The sequence below is a fragment of the Macaca mulatta genome, chromosome 11, assembly GCF_049350105.2.
Source record: "Macaca mulatta isolate MMU2019108-1 chromosome 11, T2T-MMU8v2.0, whole genome shotgun sequence".
Classification (NCBI taxonomy): Eukaryota; Metazoa; Chordata; class Mammalia; order Primates; family Cercopithecidae; genus Macaca; species Macaca mulatta.
In genome coordinates, this window is record NC_133416.1 from 118616355 (window position 1) to 118632355 (window position 16001).

Consider the following 16001-nt stretch of genomic DNA (forward strand, 5'->3'; position numbering starts at 1 on the left):
ACGGAGTCTCGCTCTGTCGCCCAGGCTGGAGTGCAGTGGCCGGATCTCAGCTCACTGCAAGCTCCGCCTCCCGGGTCTACGCCATTCTCCTGCCTCAGCCTCCCGAGTAGCTGGGACTACAGGCGCCCGCCACCTCGCCCGGCTAGTTTTTTGTATTTTTTTTTTTTTTTTTTTTTTGAGACGGAGTCTCGCTCTGTCACCCAGGCTGGAGTGCAGTGGCCGGATCTCAGCTCACTGCAAGCTCCGCCTCCCGGGTTCACGCCATTCTCCTGCCTCAGCCTCCCGAGTAGCTGGGACTACAGGCGCCTGCCACCTCGCCCGGCTAAGTTTTTGTATTTTTAGTAGAGACGGGGTTTCACTGTGTTACCCAGGATGGTCTCGATCTCCTGACCTCGTGATCCGCCCGTCTCGGCCTCCCAAAGTACTGGGATTACAGGCTTGAGCCACCGCGCCCGGCCAGGTAAATTGTATTCTAAAGGAAAAGCAATGGGGTCTCTGGGAGGATAACTGAGGGGTCCCGGTTTGGTGGTTTGGGAGAGTCATCCAAGAATCCTTTGAAGTAACCTTTTCAAACTTGACTGTGGCGTAACATGCAGACCTGAAAGTATGTGAAGTATGAAACACATCTGAAGCTCTGTGTTTCCGTGTGTGTGCAATGCAAGTGACGAGCACCCCAGAGGGCTCCTTCATGTCTCCCCCAGGCCAGTGCCCCGTACCCCCATACATACTGCCTCTTATCACCACAGGTTCGATTTCTCTGTTCTTGAATGTCATGTGAGTGGAATCACGCAGTAGGTTGCCTTTGTTTTATTTTATTATTTATTTTGAGACAGGGTCTCACTGTGTCGCCTAGGCTGGAGTGCAGTGGTGTGATCATGGCTCATTGTAGCCTCAACCTCCCAGCCTCAGGTTATCTTCGTGCCTCAGCCTCCCCAGTAGCTGGGATCACAGTCACGTGCCACCACTCCCAGCTAATAAATAGGCTGCCTTTTATGTCTGGCTCGTTTTACCCAGCATAATGTTTTAGAGATTGATCACATTGATCATACGTGTCAATGGTGTCTTCCTTTTTTTTTTTTTTTTGGAGACAGGGTCTCGCTCTGTCACCCAGCTGGAGTGTAGTGGCTCGATCTCAGCTCACTGCATCCTGTACCTCCTGTCCTCCTGGGCTCAAGCAGTCCTCCCACCTCAGCCTCCTGAGTAGCTGGGACCACAGGTGCATGCCACCACACCCGGCTAACTTTTGTATTTTTGGGGGAGATGGGATTTCACCATGTTGCCAATGTTGGTCTTGAACTCCTGGGCTCAAACGATCCCCCCACTTTGACCTCCCAAAGTGCTGGGATTACTGGCATGCACCACCGTGCCCAGCCTGGTTTGTTTCTTTTGAGTACTGAATAGATTCCATTGCACAGATGTCTTCATGTCCCACAACTGATTTATCCCATCCTCTGATGAATATTTGGGTTGTTTCTATTTTGATTTATGAATAAGGCTGTTATGAAGTTTGCATCTAGGTCTAAGTATGAACACACGTCCTTTCATTTCTCTCAGGTGGATTCCTAGAAGTGGCATTGCTCAGTCATAGAGTAGGTGCATGTTTACTTTAGAGAAATTGCCAGACTTTTCCCAAAGCAGCTGCACCATTTTGTCTCCCACCAGCAGTGGGCGAGAGTTCTGGGTGGTTCCGCTTCCCCACCAGCACTTGAGCACTTGGTGGGTTTTTTTTGTTTTTTGTTTTGTTTTTGAGACGGAGTCTCGCTCTGTGGTCCAGGCTGGAGTGCAGTGGCACAATATGGGCTCACTGCAAGCTCCACCTCCCAGGTTCAAGCTGATTCTCCTGCCTCAGCCTCCCAGTAGCTGGGATTACCGGTGTGCGCCAGCACGCCCAGCTGATTTTTGTATTTTTAGTAGAGATGGGGTTTCACGGTGTTGGCCAGGCGCTTGGTGTTGAGTCACTGGTGGGTGTTTTCCCGGATCCCAAGGTGGCTTTACTTTGCATTTCCCTGATGACTCACAGAGGTTAAGCACCTTTTCATATGTTTATTGGCCATTGGAATTTGGTCGTTTGTGAAGTACATGTTTTTATTGTCTAGCCTTTTTAAAATTGATTTGTAAAAGTCGTTATATATTTTGGACAATTTCTTTGCGTTTTAAACGTCATTTCCTACCTTTATGGGCTGGCTTTTCAAGAAAGCAGTTTTTTTTGTTTTGTTTTGTTTTGTTTTGTTTGAGACGGAGTCTCACTTTGTTGCCCAGGCTGGAGTGCAGTGGTGTGATCTCAGCTCACTGCAACCTCTGCCTCCTGGGTTCAAGTGATTCTTCTGCTTCAGCCTCCTGAGTAGCTGGAATTATAGGCGCATGCTACCATGCCTGGCTAATTTTTTATATTTTTAGTAGAGATGGGTTTTTGCCATGTTGGCCAGGCTGGTCTTGAACTCCTGACCTCAGGTGATCTGTCCACCTTGGCCTCCCAAAGTGCTGGAATTACAGGTGCGAGAACACCACGCCTGGCCAGGAGGACACTTTTCATCCTAAGTAAATCACTTACTTTCATCCTAAGTAAATCACTGGGCCTTCCAGGCAGAAGGAACAGCATGGGCAGAGACCCAGAGTAGAGAATGTATTTAGCATGTTTTGAAGAAAGGACAATGTGAAGAGGCCAGTGTGGTGGAAGCACAGAGAGGGAGATGGGGAGCAGGGAAGTACATGTGGGTGGAGGACACTGGGAACGGAAGGACTTAGTGTTTTATTCCAAGCACAATCAGAAGCTGTTGGGAAAACGCAAGCACAGATAAAAACGGTTTTCTCATCATTTGTTAAAAATCTTGAGGCTGTGACACCATGAAAGACAAATAACGGTCTCAATACATGATCTTATCTGTGCAACACTGTGGGGTTCTTTTTTTTTTTGGAGACAGAGTCTCGCTCTGTTGCCCAGGCTGGAGTGCAGTGGGTGCGGTCTTGGTACACTGCCAGCTCTGCCTCCCGGATTCACGCTATTCTCCTGCCTCAGCCTCTTGGGTTGCTGAGACTACAGGCACCTGCCACCATGCCCGGCTAATTTTTTGTATTTTTAGTAGAGATGGAGTTTCACCGTGTTAGCCAGGATGGTTTCAATCTCCTGACCTCGTGATCCGCCCGCTTCGGCCTCCCAAAATGCTGGGATTACAGGCGTGAGCCACCACGCCCGGCCGGAGTTCTTAACTTTGAAAAACAAAGTTCTGTGGCTGGGCATGGTGGCTCATGCCAGTAATCCCAGCACTTAGGGAGACTGAGGCAGATTACCTGAGATTGGGAGTTTGAGACCCACCTGGCCAACATGGTGAAACCCCATCTCTACTAAAAATTATCTTGGTGGCCAAGTGTGTGGCTCATGCCTGTAATCCCAGCACTTTGGGAGGCTGAGGCAGGTGGATCACCTGAGGTCAGGAGTTCGAGACCAGCCTGACCAACATGGTGAAACCCCGTCTCTACTGAAAATACAAAATTAGCCAGGGGTGGTAGTGTATGCCTGTAATCCCAACTACTTGGGAGGCTGAGGCAGGAGAATCACTTGAACCCGGGAGGCAGAAGTTGCAGTGAGCCGAGATCACACCACTGCACTCTAGCCTGGGTGACGAGAGCGAAACTCCGTCTCAAAAAAGTAAGTAAATATATAAAAAATAAAAATAATCTTGGAAGACCAGGTGTCGGGAGCCAGCTGGTCCTGGGTTTGAATAATGAATGAGCTGCTTTCTCAGCTCTGGGGCAAGTGCCATCACCTTTCTGAGACTCAGTTTCCCCCTGTATACATTGGAGGGTACTCATAGCCTACTCCATAGGGCTGTGTATATCTTGGTGGGGAGAGCACATGTGCCGCGGGCCTGGCGCTGGGAGCACTCCATGAGTGCTGCGTTGTTGTTGCCATGGTTGTTGTGGTTTGTTATGGTTTTGACTTCGGGCAGAGAGCCTGGGTTTATTTCCAGTGCTGGCTGGGCCCTCAGGGGAAGGCATCCCCAAGACTCCTGTTCTCTGGGAGCCCTGATGGTAGGGCCCCATCAGATTCCCCAGGGCTTGTCCCAATCCAGGGAACCAGGGAGGTCCCAGAGGGCTTTGCCTTAGCCCTGGCTGCTGGCTGGGGCTCTGTCACAGGCTTGGCGGTTGCTGCGGGGCCTGGGGTGTTGCCTGCAAAGCAAGCAGCCCTGGAGAGGCTTCTCCTAGCCCCTCTGAGCATCAGGTGGAATAGTCCGGGCGGTTCCAGAGCGTCCCCTCAGTGAATCTGTGTCCAGGTGATGGGCTGAGGGTGCTCAGACCACAAATTTTGCATATGCCTGCCAGGTGGTCAACTGTGACCCCTGACCTCTGACCCAGGGGTTGGCTCTGAGAACAGTTTTAAACAAAAGGATAAGAAAGTTCTGACAACCAGCGCGTGGTGGCGAAGGGCTTAAGCTTTGGATCCGCACCTGCAGTCTGTCACTTAAAGGGTGCCCCACAGGAGAGGGAGCAGATGTAATCCCAGTGCCAGCCTGGAGGAGGTCCTGCTGCCCAGGGCTGTAAGAGGCTTTGGAGGGGGAGAGCCAAGAGAAGGCAGCTGCCCAGAAGTCTGAGGCCAGGTGGGCCCAGCCCACAGGTGAGCCTCACCTGCAGTTGGGCCGCAGCTCCGCCCCCGACCTGCTGTGTGACCCCGGGCCTGTGGAGCAGGGTGACGGTACAGCACCTCCAGGGGCACTGTGAGGGCTGCTCTGGAAGAGAGCGTTCTGTGACCAGGGGTGTGCAAGGGAAAGGCCACAGCCTGCTGGGGGTGGGGGTGCGGTGGAGGAGATGTCTGTATTTTCTAAGGTCAGGAGAAGGGGAGAGAGGTCCCAGCTTTCTCTGGTCTCAGTGGCCACTGCAGGAGGGCAGCGTGGGCCCTTGGGAGGTGGGAGGGGGCTGCCTTCCCTGGGGTTGGTAATAGGCATCCTAGGGTTGGAGGGAGCAAGAGGGGTGAGACTGCAAAGGTGGTGTAGCTGGACTATGGGGGCCCTTGTGGGCCACCGTGGGGACTTTAGATTTTACACTAAGGGCAATGGGAACAATTGGAGGATTTAGGCTTAGAGGGCCTGAGACACTTGCCTGGGCCGCCTGGGGGTGGGAGTGGGTGAGAAGGACCCTCCAGGCTACCCGTGGTCTCCCAGCTCAGGCCAGCGATGGGAGAGTATGGCATGATTTCTTATGAAGACCTCCCTCCCCTGGGCACTGCTGAGCCCGAGGCAGGGCGAGGACAGGGGAGGAGTGTGTTTACGTGGGGGCAAGGTGACATGCCTTTCATCGGCCATCATCGGGATCATGGCCAACACTCTTGCAACAAGACAGGTCAGCAAGAGAAAAGCATCACAAAGTTATTGAATCAGAGTTTTATGTGACACGGAGCCTCCAGGAATGAAGACCGAAAGACCCCAGGAAATGGTCTGTCTGGTGTTTAGGTTTGATGGAGCAGGGATAGCTGCATAAAAATGGGATTGGGACAAAAGGGTGTGATCTACTGAGCTAGACAGAGGCGGGATCCCAGCAAGGCCTACCTGCTCCCAGTCCTCTTGGCCTCTGCATGGCGTTTCTTCTTCCCGGTACAGGGCAGGACCTCTCTGGAACTTACAGCCTGCCTCCCTCAGACAAGGTAGGTTGGAGAATTTCTTTGTGGATGGCACCTACCCAGGAAGGTAGGGGAAGTTTAGAGTTGTAGTTCCAGGTTTTATTTCTGGCTTTCAGGGAGAGGGGTTCTAGATTCTATGACCTACCTTGAGGAAGAATTCTGGTACCGTTTTTCCTTTCCTTTGCTTTTTCCTTTCCTTTTTCCTTTCCTTTCCCCTTTCCCTTCCTTTCCTTTCCTTTTTTTGTAAGAGAGATGGGGATTTCCTATGTTGCCCAGGCTGGCCTCGAACTCCTGGCCTCAAGTGATCCTTCTGCCTCGGCCTCCCAGTGTTGGGATTACAGGCGTGAGCCACTGCGCCCAGCCGCCTACTTTCTATAACTCGCTTCAGGGGAGAAGGGAGGGTGAGAGAGACAGGAGGGCAGAAGGAGGTCAGAGAGACTTTGCTTCTGAGGGCCCCTTCTGAGCCCTTCTAGTCTTCTTTAGTTCAAGTACTTAGCACGCCACAGCACCTTTCTTTGGGGTGTTTTCTGAGCCCCAACATTCATGGCCCTGAATATGTGCCTCTGCGTGCCGGGTGTTGCCCTAAATTCTTTGACCTTCCCATGAGCTGGAGTTCACTGACCCATTTGACAGATGAGGAAATTGAGGCACTGGGAGAAACACAGAAACTTACTTGCTTGGGTTTGTGAAGTGAAGGGGATCTGAACCCTGAGATGGGAACCTTTGATCCCAAGGGCCCTCTAACCCCAAGTCCCTGGCCACCTGCTGAACTAGTTCAAACAAGAGAGTGTATAACGCCAGCTCCAGGCTGGGCTGGACCTGAAGTGCGCATCTCACCTGGCAGTTACCAGAAAAGGAAATTGTACTGGTTGCCACATTTATAACCTAAAGTGGAGAGATTTCACAGAATCCAGACTTCTGGTTTCTCTTATGAAATCAGGGGATCAGCTGGGCGCGGTGGCTCATGCCTGTAATCCCAGAATTTTGGGAGGCCAAGGCAGATGGATCACTTGAAGTCAGGAGTTCAAGACCAGCCTGGCCAACATGGTGAAACCCAGTCTCTACTAAAAATACAAAATTGGCTGGGTGCGGTGCGCATGCCTGTAATCCCAGCTACTCAGGGGGCTGAGGCAGGAGAATCGCTTGAGCCCAGGAGGCGGAGGTTGCAGTGAGCTGAGATTGCACCACTGCACTCTAGCGTGGGTGACAGAGCAAGACTTCGTCTCAGAAAAAAAAAAAAAAAAAAAAAATTCAGAGGATCTGGCGGTGCCAGGCCGGCATTGGAGGGGGTCCCAGCCTGGCCTGTGCTGCTGCTGGTTCAGCGGGAGAGCCTGACGGGGAGGTGACAGCAGGGACCCTGAGGGAAAGATTCCAGAAGCAGCTGCTGGACTGGAGTAGCTGGCCTTGGGCCCCAGACCTTCCTGGGGAGATGGGGCTCTCATTTCAAATGGAGCATACCCACCCTGCCGGGCCTCAGTTTCCATATATGCCCAGGCATGGGTTGGCTGAGATGATCTCGAAGTCCTGCCAGCCCTGGTGGTTCTGGAGGTTGAGCCTCAGTTTCCCTCATCTGTACAGTGGAGGACATGATGGAATTCTAGCTGTTGATAAATGCCCTTTAAGCCACCGTTTATTGGGCTTTCCTTATACACCAGGCACTTTACTGACCTGGCTTCCTTTTATCTTCACAGCAGCCCTGTGAGGATAGCTGCACCATTAGGCCCATTTCACAGATGGGGAGACTAGGTCTGAGAGAGCTTAGTGGAAAAAGGTGGCTTTCCCAAGGTCTCACGGCCCCTGTGGCCGAGAGGGGCTTGGAACCTGGGCAGTTGGCTGCCCCTGTGAGCAGTGAGTCTTTAGAAGGACTTACTGTCAGTATTATTGATGGTGCTGTTAACTAGGGCCCTGCATGGGTGGGGGCACCTGTTTCGGGCTCTGGGACTAGGAAAAGCTCCTGTGGCCATTTTATCCAATGCTGCCATTTTACAGATGCAGACACTGAGGCCTGGAGGGGGCTGGCCAGTGCCCCTCACCTGGCATGGAGGACTCTGCCTGGCACATCCCATCCATGGCCTCTGATGCCCAGCTTGGAGAAGGGGTAGAAGAGGGGCTGGGGGATGCCTCAGGGGGATTTAGCCCTCAGCCCTGAGCCCCCCGCTGCATCACAGGCCTGAGTGCCCAGGAGGCAGTGGTCTGGGTGGGAGTGGCTGCGACTCAGGGGCAAATGTGCTTCAGAGCCATCCTCACTCATCCCCTTTCGATCCAGGTGTCCCGGGTGAGTGACTTGGCCTTGCTGGGCCTCAGTTTTCTGTAAAATGGGAAGTCCGTAAAATGGGAAATGTCATGGGGGGCAGGCTACGGTAATCACCGACTGGGCAGGTGAGGGGCAGCCTCGGGCCCACCCTCCTGGCAGGAGACATTTGGGGCACCCAGAAGCCCTGGAACAAGGCCACTCTGACCTTGATTTTGGGAGCACAAAGTCCCCCCAGAGATAGCACAGGAGCCCGGGTCTCCGATGAGTGACCCAGCTCTTAGGGTCCTCAGTTCCTGGGCGCGCCTGGGTCTGCAGGGGAGGCAGAGGCTCAGGTGGGCAGCTCCCTCTGGGTGGGCCGTGACCCCGCCTGGGCACAGGAGGGCTGTGCCCATCCGTCCTTGCCGTGAGTCTTCCAAGCAGCACCGCCCTTACACCTCCTTTAAAGAGGAGGAAACTGAGGCCTGGGGAGGCCACAGGAGTCAAGCTCTGGGCCCAGAGCCTGGGCGGGGGATGCAAGGAGCCACCCCCATGCCTCCGGGTGTGGGAAAGAGGAAGCAGAAAGAAAGGGACGTCCGCCGGAGGCCTGGCGGTTTCCTCTCAGGGCAGGAGTGCAAGGAGGAGGAGGAGGAGGAGGAGGAAGAGGAGGAGGAGGGCCGGTGGCAGGAAGCAGCCGCAGGAGGGGCGCTGCCTCGGGCTCCGACAGGCGCGGGCCTGGCCTGCCCCTGCCTTTCTGAACCTTGTGACCCAGGGGAAGGAAGGCACTTTGCCCTCCCTGTGCCTCAGTTTCCTCAAGTAAAAATAGCTGAATGATGGCTCCCACCCAGGATCAACTGAGTGCTGTCTGGGAAGCACCTAGAGCTGTGCCCAACACAGCCAGTGCCCAGCAAGGCTTCGCTGCTGCGGGCATCACTGGCGTTGTCATTTTTATTTATTAATTTATTTAGAGACAGAGCACCCAGGTTAGAGCACACTGGTGTGATCTCGGCTCACTGCAACTGTTGCCTCCAGGGTTCAAGCAATTCTCCTGCCTCAGCCTCCCGAGTAGCTGGGATTACAGGCGCCCACCAACACACTCAGCTAATTTTTTTGTATTATTAGTAGAGATGCGGTTTCGCCATGTTGGCCAGGCTGGTCTTGAACTCCTGGCCTCAAGCTATCCATCTGCCTTGGCCTCCCAAAATGCTAGGATTACAGGCGGGAGATATTGCACCCAGCCAGTTTTTATTAATTGGTTTCCATGTGACAGGCACTGTGCCCGCCACATCCCATGGAATCCTTACCACAAACCCTGGAGGTGGGGACAGTGATGAAGCCATCTCACAGCCAAGAAAACTAGGCAGAGAGAGGTACAGAAGGTTGCCTGAGGCCCCAGAACTGGGAGGTGGCCAAGGCAGGAAATGAGAGTCCCTGGTGGATCTGCCAAGGCCAGGGGCAGACTGAGCCCGTATCCCGGCAGGCAGGGCAGACTGAGCCCTCGTCTTGGCAGTCAGGCAGAGCTCAGGTCCTGGCGGGCACACAAGCTTAAGAAGCCGATTTTTTCCCGGGCCCACCTCTCCTGGGGGACCAGGGACAGAGGCTCCTGGGGTAGGAATGGAGGTCCCATCCTCACTGTGTCGTGGGCTGCCATGTGACCGGGGTAGGTCCCAGTCCTCTCTGAGCTATGAAGCGGGTGCTTGGGGCAGTGGCCTTCTGGGAGTGGTGGGGAAGGAGGAGGGGGTTGGGCAGGGCTCCCGCGGCCCCAGCCACACACATTGCCACCCCATCTGCCCCCTTATTGGGGTTCCATGCAAAATCGTTTTTGAAAAAGTGCTTTGCCGCTTAGAAGAACCCCCCGACCGCGCTGAAACCACGGGGGTAGATGGTATCGGGCGCTTCCTTTCAGCTCAAATTCTGCGAATCCACAGCCTAGAAAGTGCCCTGAATCCAACAGGGCGGGCGGGGGGTGGGTAATTAAGTTATTATGGTCCGTCCCCACCCCGTCCTGCTCACCAGGCCTGGCTGCTCTTACTGGCTTCTTGGAAGTTGGTGTGGTGTTGTTTTGTTTGTTTGTGGGGCTGGTGTTGAGATGAGACCATTGTGGAGTCAGGGCTGTGGGCTTGGAGGTTCAGGGTCAGGGTCTAGGGGCGAAAGGTAGACACTGGAGAAGGGCAAATGGACAGGGTCAGGTTCAGATCTTGGCTCTTGTATCCTTGCTGTGTGGCTCTGGGCCGAGAACTTGGCCTCTCTGAGCCTCTGTGGCTCATTACAGAAAATGGAATGCCAGCACTTGCCTTAGTGGGTTGTTTTGAGCCAAATGCAGGCTCAGGGAGGAGCTGGCATGATGTGTTCCTACCCTGAAGGGTGGAAAAAGGGGAAGGAGGCCACCACATCCCACAGGTAGGTCCCCAGGGTCCCTCCCCAGGATGGGCAGCAGCCTGGCTGCTCCCCACGGCAACCCCTGGCTGGCCCCACTGGTGCTGCTGGAAATCCCCCACCCAGTTCTTTGTGAATGGGAAAGGAAACTGAATGTGCTAGAAGAGGTCTCGAGTGCTGGCCCGGCGGGGGGGCTTCCTCCCCCAGTGCAGGAGGGGCCACCTCAGCTTCCTTTCTGGGGCCCCATACCCCCTTTTTCCTATCTTCCCTCTGAGTTGAGGAGAAGGCTGTGGCCCCTGCCCACTGGCCTCTGGAACCACTGGGTGACAGTGTACATTGGGGCGATTAAGGGCCACTTGGCCTCTGGACCTCCCTCGCTGTGGCTGCTGCCTGGGACCCCCACCCCATGCCTGACTCGTAACCCGACCTCAGCTCTACACGCAGAGGCACCACTGTAGGAGGAGATAGAAACCTCTCTCTAGGGAACCACCTGGAAGGGGGTCCTGCCCTGTCTTCATCTGAGTACCCCATGTAATCTAGGAAACTGTCTCTAACTTGCCGAGGACCTCCATGTCTGAGTTCTAATGTTTTTTATTTTGCTTTTTCAATTAATAAAGCTCACGGCAGAAACTATTTAAAGAAAAAAAAAAAAACAAAACAGTACCAGAAAAACCTCCCACAATCTCACTACCCATAGAGAACCAGCATTTCCATTTGATACATGTCATTATCGTCATTTTTGTTTTGTTTTTGAGACCGGGTCTCGCTCTGTCCCCCAGACTGGAGTGCAGTGGCGCCATCTTGGCTCACTGCATCCTCAACCTCCTGGGCTCAAGTGATCTTCCCACCTTAGCCTCCCAAGTAGCTGGGACTGTTTAATGCTGCTGTTAGCATAGACATTAGCAGGACACCATGCCCTGCTAATTTTTAAGTTTTTTTGTAGAGACAGAGTCTTACTATGTTGCCTAGGCTGGTCTTAAACTCCTAGGCTCAAGCAGTCCTTCCGCCTAGGTCTCCCAAAGTTCTGGGATTACAGGCATGAGCCACCACCACACCCAGCCTCTTCTGTCTTTAACTTTGCCTCCACCCCCAAATTACAATTCCTTCAGCAATTGCTGGGAAGGGATTACTTTTTGCACAATTCTGTCTGGAGCCCCTTGCAGGCAGGAGCTTGTGGACAAAAACTTCAGCCTTTGCAGGCCTGGCATTCCTCATACTATTTGGTCACCTGCTTTTTTCACTATGTGTCCTGAACATTTTTCTGTATTCTTTTTTTTTTTTCCCACCTCCCAGGTTCAAGCAATTCTTGTGCCTCAGCCTCCTGTGTAGCCAGGATTACAGGCGTGTGCCACCACACCTGGCTAGTTTTTGTATTTTTAGTAGAGGCGGGGTTTCACCATGTTGGCCAGGCTGGTCTCAAACTCCTGACCTCAGGTGACCTGCCTGCCTCAGCTTCCCAAAGTGCTGGGATTACAGCCACTGTGCCCAGCCCATTTCTAACTTTTTTGCTGGTATAGATGACCCTGGGATGAACACCTTATGTCAGTCTTGGTGCCCATTTCTGTGATTTTCTTCTGCTCAGTTCCTAGAAGGGGAGTGCTGGGTCAAGGTTTTTATAAGCACTTCTGATCCATTCTTGCTCTCAAAGCTTTATTGAGATATAATTTACAAACCATAAAATTCGCTTGTGTAAAGCATGTAATTCATTGGTTTTTAGTATATTTATAGAGTTGTGCAACCCTCACCATAATCTAATTTTAGAACATTTTCATCATCAAAAAAGGAAACCTTGTACCCATGAACAGTCACTCCCCGTACCTCCCTCCCCAGCCCCTGGCAACCAGTCATCTCCTTTCTGTCTCCAGGGATTTGCCTATTCTGGACATTTCACATACATGGAATCATAGACTATGCAGCCTTTTGTGTCTGGCTTCCTTCACTTAGCATCATGTTTTCGAGGTTCACTGAGGTTATAGGTTATAGCATGTACTTTGTTCCTTTTTATGGCTGAAAAATACTCCATTGTATGGACTTGCCACATTTTGCTTATTTATCACCTGATAGACATCAGGTTATCTCCACTTTCTGGCTGTTATGAATAATGCTGCTATGAACATTTGCGGACAAGTTTTTGTATGGATCTGTGTTTTCATTTCTCTTGGGAGTGGAATTGCTGGGGCATATAGTAATTCTATTGTTTAATTACATTGGGCTGGGCGGGGTGGCTCACACCGGTAATCCCAGCACTTTGGGAGGCTAAGGTAGGTGAATCACTTGATGTCAGGAGTTCGAGACCAGCCTGGCCAACATGGTGAAACCCTGTCTCTACTACAAATACAAAAATTAGCGGGGCGTGGTGGTGGATGCCTTTAATCCCAGTTACTTAGAGGCTGAGGCAGAATAATCACTTGAACCCAGGAGGCGGAGGCTGCAGCGAGCCAAGATTGTGCCATTGCACTCCAGCCTGGGCTGCAATGAGACTCTGACTCAAAAAAAAAAAAAAAAATATATATATATATATATATATGTGTGTGTGTGTGTGTGTGTGTATATATATACATACAATAAATATGACTATATATAAAATATGACTGCCGGCCGGGCGCGGTGGCTCAAGCCTGTAATCCCAGCACTTTGGGAGGCCGAGACGGGTGGATCACAAGGTCAGGAGATCGAGACCATCCTGGCTAACACGGTGAAACCCCGTCTCTACTAAAAAATACAAAAAACTAGCCGGGTGAGGTGGCGGGCGCCTGTAGTCCCAGCTACTCGGGAGGCTGAGGCAGGAGAATGGCGTAAACCCGGGAGGTGGAGCTTGCAGTGAGCCGAGATCGCGCCACTGCACTCCAGCCTGGGCGACAGAGCGAGACTCCGTCTCAAAAAAAAAAAAAAAATATATGACTGCCAACCTGTTTTCTGAAGCAGCTGCACCATTTTATATTCCCATCATCATTTCATGAGGACTCCAATTTCTCCACGTCCTTGCTAACATTTGTTGTTGTCTGTCTTCTTGATTATAGCCATCCTAGCCATCTTAAAGGGTGTGAAGTAATAGCTCAGTGTGGTGTTTTTTTGTTTGTTTTTTTATTAAATGGGGTCTTGTTCTGTCACACAGGCTGGAGTGCAGCGGCACTATCTCAGCTCACTGCAGCCTCAAACTCTTGGGCTCAAGTGATCCTCCCACCTCAGCCTCTTGAGTAGCTAGGATTATAGGCACACACCACCACACTCAGCTCATTTTTGTTTTTCACTACACTACGCTGATGTGGTTTTTTGTTTTGTTTTGCTTTTGTTTTTTGAAGAGCTGGGGTTTCACCATATTTCCCAGGCTGATCTCGAACACCTGGACTCACGCAATCCTCCCACCTCAGCCTCCCAAAATGCTGGGATTACAGGTGTGAGCTACTGGGGTTAGCCTCAGTGTGGTTTTGATTTGCATCTCCCCAATGGAAAATGGTTTTGAGCATCTTTTCATCTGCCTAATGGCCATTTCTTGTTCTTTTGATACATTATTTTCGAGTAGGCTTCCAGAAAGGTTATACCCATATATCTTCTCGTCACCAGTGGTGCCAGCACTGAGTATTACTTTAAAAACCTTTGCCACCTTCTGGATGAAAAGTGGTTATCTTATCCTAAGTATGACCATTTCTCTTTGTTAAAAGTTGAGATATTCATATACCATAAAATTCACTTGTTTAAAGTGTACAATGCATTGGCTTTTAGTATATTTAAACAATTGTGCAATGATCACCACTATCTAATCCAGAACGTTTCTATCACCCTAGAAAAAAAACTCGGAGCAGTCAGTCCCAAAATGCCCTGCCTGCAGCCCCTGGCAACCATTGATCTTTCTGTCCCCGTGGAGTTCGACTGTTTCTCTTCTGTTCCTTGGTCATACACATTTCTTGTGATTCATCAGACTATTTACTCAGCATGTTTGTCTCCTGCACTGCCTGCTTTTTTCTTGATTTGTGAACACTACGTGGCATGGATATTAGCTCTGTCCCGTGTTGCAAACATTTCCCTGGTTTCCAATTTGACTTCTCAATTTTGTTCCTGCATTTCTTGACCTATGGGGGTTTGCAAGTTCCAGGCAGTAAAATCCAGTGATCTTTTCCTTTATGGTTTTATTCTTTTTTTTTTTTTTTTTTTAAACCTTAAAAAGGCCTTTCCCCACCCAGGATCAGATAAATAATTACTTAGGTTTTATTCTAGTTCTGTCTTGGTTTCCTTTTTCACTTTTAATTATTTAATCCAGCTGGCTTTTGTTATGTGTGGCTGGTGTGATTTCCTGTTGTTTTGTGATGTCAGTGAGAAGCTGTGTGTCAAGGCCTGTTAACATGGTAAGCGCTCAGTAAATAGGAGCTAAAATGATAGTAATGAGAGTCTATACCAGGTAGAGCTCAGAAGGACATGGGATTCCTGGTGCTGTGCCGTGGCTGGAGGAGGACGTGGCCTGGCTGTGCCAGCTGGCTGGGAGCCCCTCCGCCCCAGAAGCCCTTGCTCTCACCTCTTCTTCTGAATCATCGTTCTTCGAAGGCAGGCAGTCGCTACCGTCGTCTGGGGCTTTGGGGATCTTGGTGGTGACGAGTCCCCTCTCCTCTGGTGCACTCCCCCCACCAGAGATGGGCGACAGAGGTTTTTTGTTGTTTCTTAACCACATCTTTTTCCACCCACACCCGGCATAGAGCATATGCTTGGCCGGGGCTTCCCCGAGCTGGTCCTGGCTTTGTGGCAGGGGGCTGGGCCATCAGTGCCCCATTCAAGCTTGGGGACCTGGCCCCGCTGGTGTGTGCTACAACAGACCCAGCCCTGGGGCCTCATGATACTGTCAGTGATCATCACAGATGCGGGGCCTGGCTGCGGTCCTCACTGGTGGTTTTTGTTTTTGAGAGGGCGTCTTGAAGTAGCCCAGGCTGGAGTGCAGCAGCACAATCTCGGCTCACTGCAACTTCCGCCGCCCAGGTTCAGGTGATTCCCGTGCCTCAGCCTCCTAAGTAGCTGGGACTGCACATGCGCCACCACGCCTGGCTAATTTTTGAGTTTTTAGTAGAGACAGGGTTTCACTGTGTTGGCCAGGCTGGTCTCGAACTCCTGACCTCAAGTGATCTTCCCATCTTGACCTCCCAAAGTGCTCATTACAGGCGTGAACAACCCCCACCCACTGCAGGGAGCCCGGTTCGCCCCCTCCCTGCCAAGGAAGCTGCTTGCTCTCCCTTCTGTCTGGAGGCCAGCACAGCCTGGCACTCGTAATTTGGGGCATCCATGGCCTTGTGGTGGCCAGGAGCAGAAGGCATCACCTGAAAAAGGTGTGGCCAAGGGCAGGGGTGCTGGGCTTAGCCAGACTGGCCACAGTGGGGGCAGGAAGGATTCCTACGGGGACAGCTGGGAGCAGGATGTGGTCGTGCGAGGTATGGGCTGATGGCAGCTGGCATGCAGCTGGGGAGGTGCACTGGGACCAGGCCTGGAGTGGGGTCTGGTGGCTCTGCTGTGTATGGAGCTGAGTGCTGCCCAGAGATGCCATCCTGTCCTCAGAAGTGGCTCAGGCCTGCTGGGGACAGGGCGGGTGGATGGAAGCCGCTGCATGCCCTGTGCCGTGTGCTGGCCCGCTGGCTGTCACTGTAGCGCAGCTCCCGGTGCCTGAGAGTTATTTGTCCTTATTTGGCACTTGAAAGTCCAGCGGTTTGGCCAGAATGGTGCCCTGTGCGGAGGGTACAGCTTGAGTGAAGGTGTGGAGGGAAAAGGCCCTGGGAGTGTGGCTCCCCTCCTTCCATCCTGCCTCCT

General features: G+C 52.2%; 1 protein-coding gene and 2 long non-coding RNA genes across 10 annotated transcripts in view; all 3 read left to right on the forward strand.

The window, feature by feature from the left end:
• The window catches only part of SH2B3 (SH2B adaptor protein 3), a 45999-nt gene that overhangs the window by 14606 nt on the left and 15392 nt on the right, over positions 1-16001 (forward strand). The window contains exon 1 of one of the 5 annotated variants that reach the window (XM_015152818.3): positions 14349-14756. The exons of the other annotated variants lie outside the window; for them this stretch is intronic. Coding sequence (XP_015008304.1) covers positions 14631-14756 — 126 coding nt within the window. The 5' untranslated portion in view covers positions 14349-14630. Of the gene's footprint in view, positions 1-14348; positions 14757-16001 lie in introns of those variants that run through there. 5 annotated transcript variants of the gene reach the window in all.
• Positions 1721-12181, forward strand: LOC144333085 (uncharacterized). 4 transcript variants are annotated; one of them, XR_013401438.1, is made up of 3 exons: positions 1721-2396; positions 10915-11052; positions 11206-12181. It is a non-coding gene; the product is annotated as an uncharacterized LOC144333085 (long non-coding RNA). The 4 variants fall into 4 exon arrangements; XR_013401441.1 differs by having other exon boundaries at positions 1722-2417; positions 10923-11052; XR_013401439.1 differs by having other exon boundaries at positions 1722-2406; positions 10923-11052.
• On the forward strand, positions 4053-6837 carry LOC144333089 (uncharacterized). Its single transcript, XR_013401445.1, has 2 exons — positions 4053-5937; positions 6592-6837. It is a non-coding gene; the product is annotated as an uncharacterized LOC144333089 (long non-coding RNA).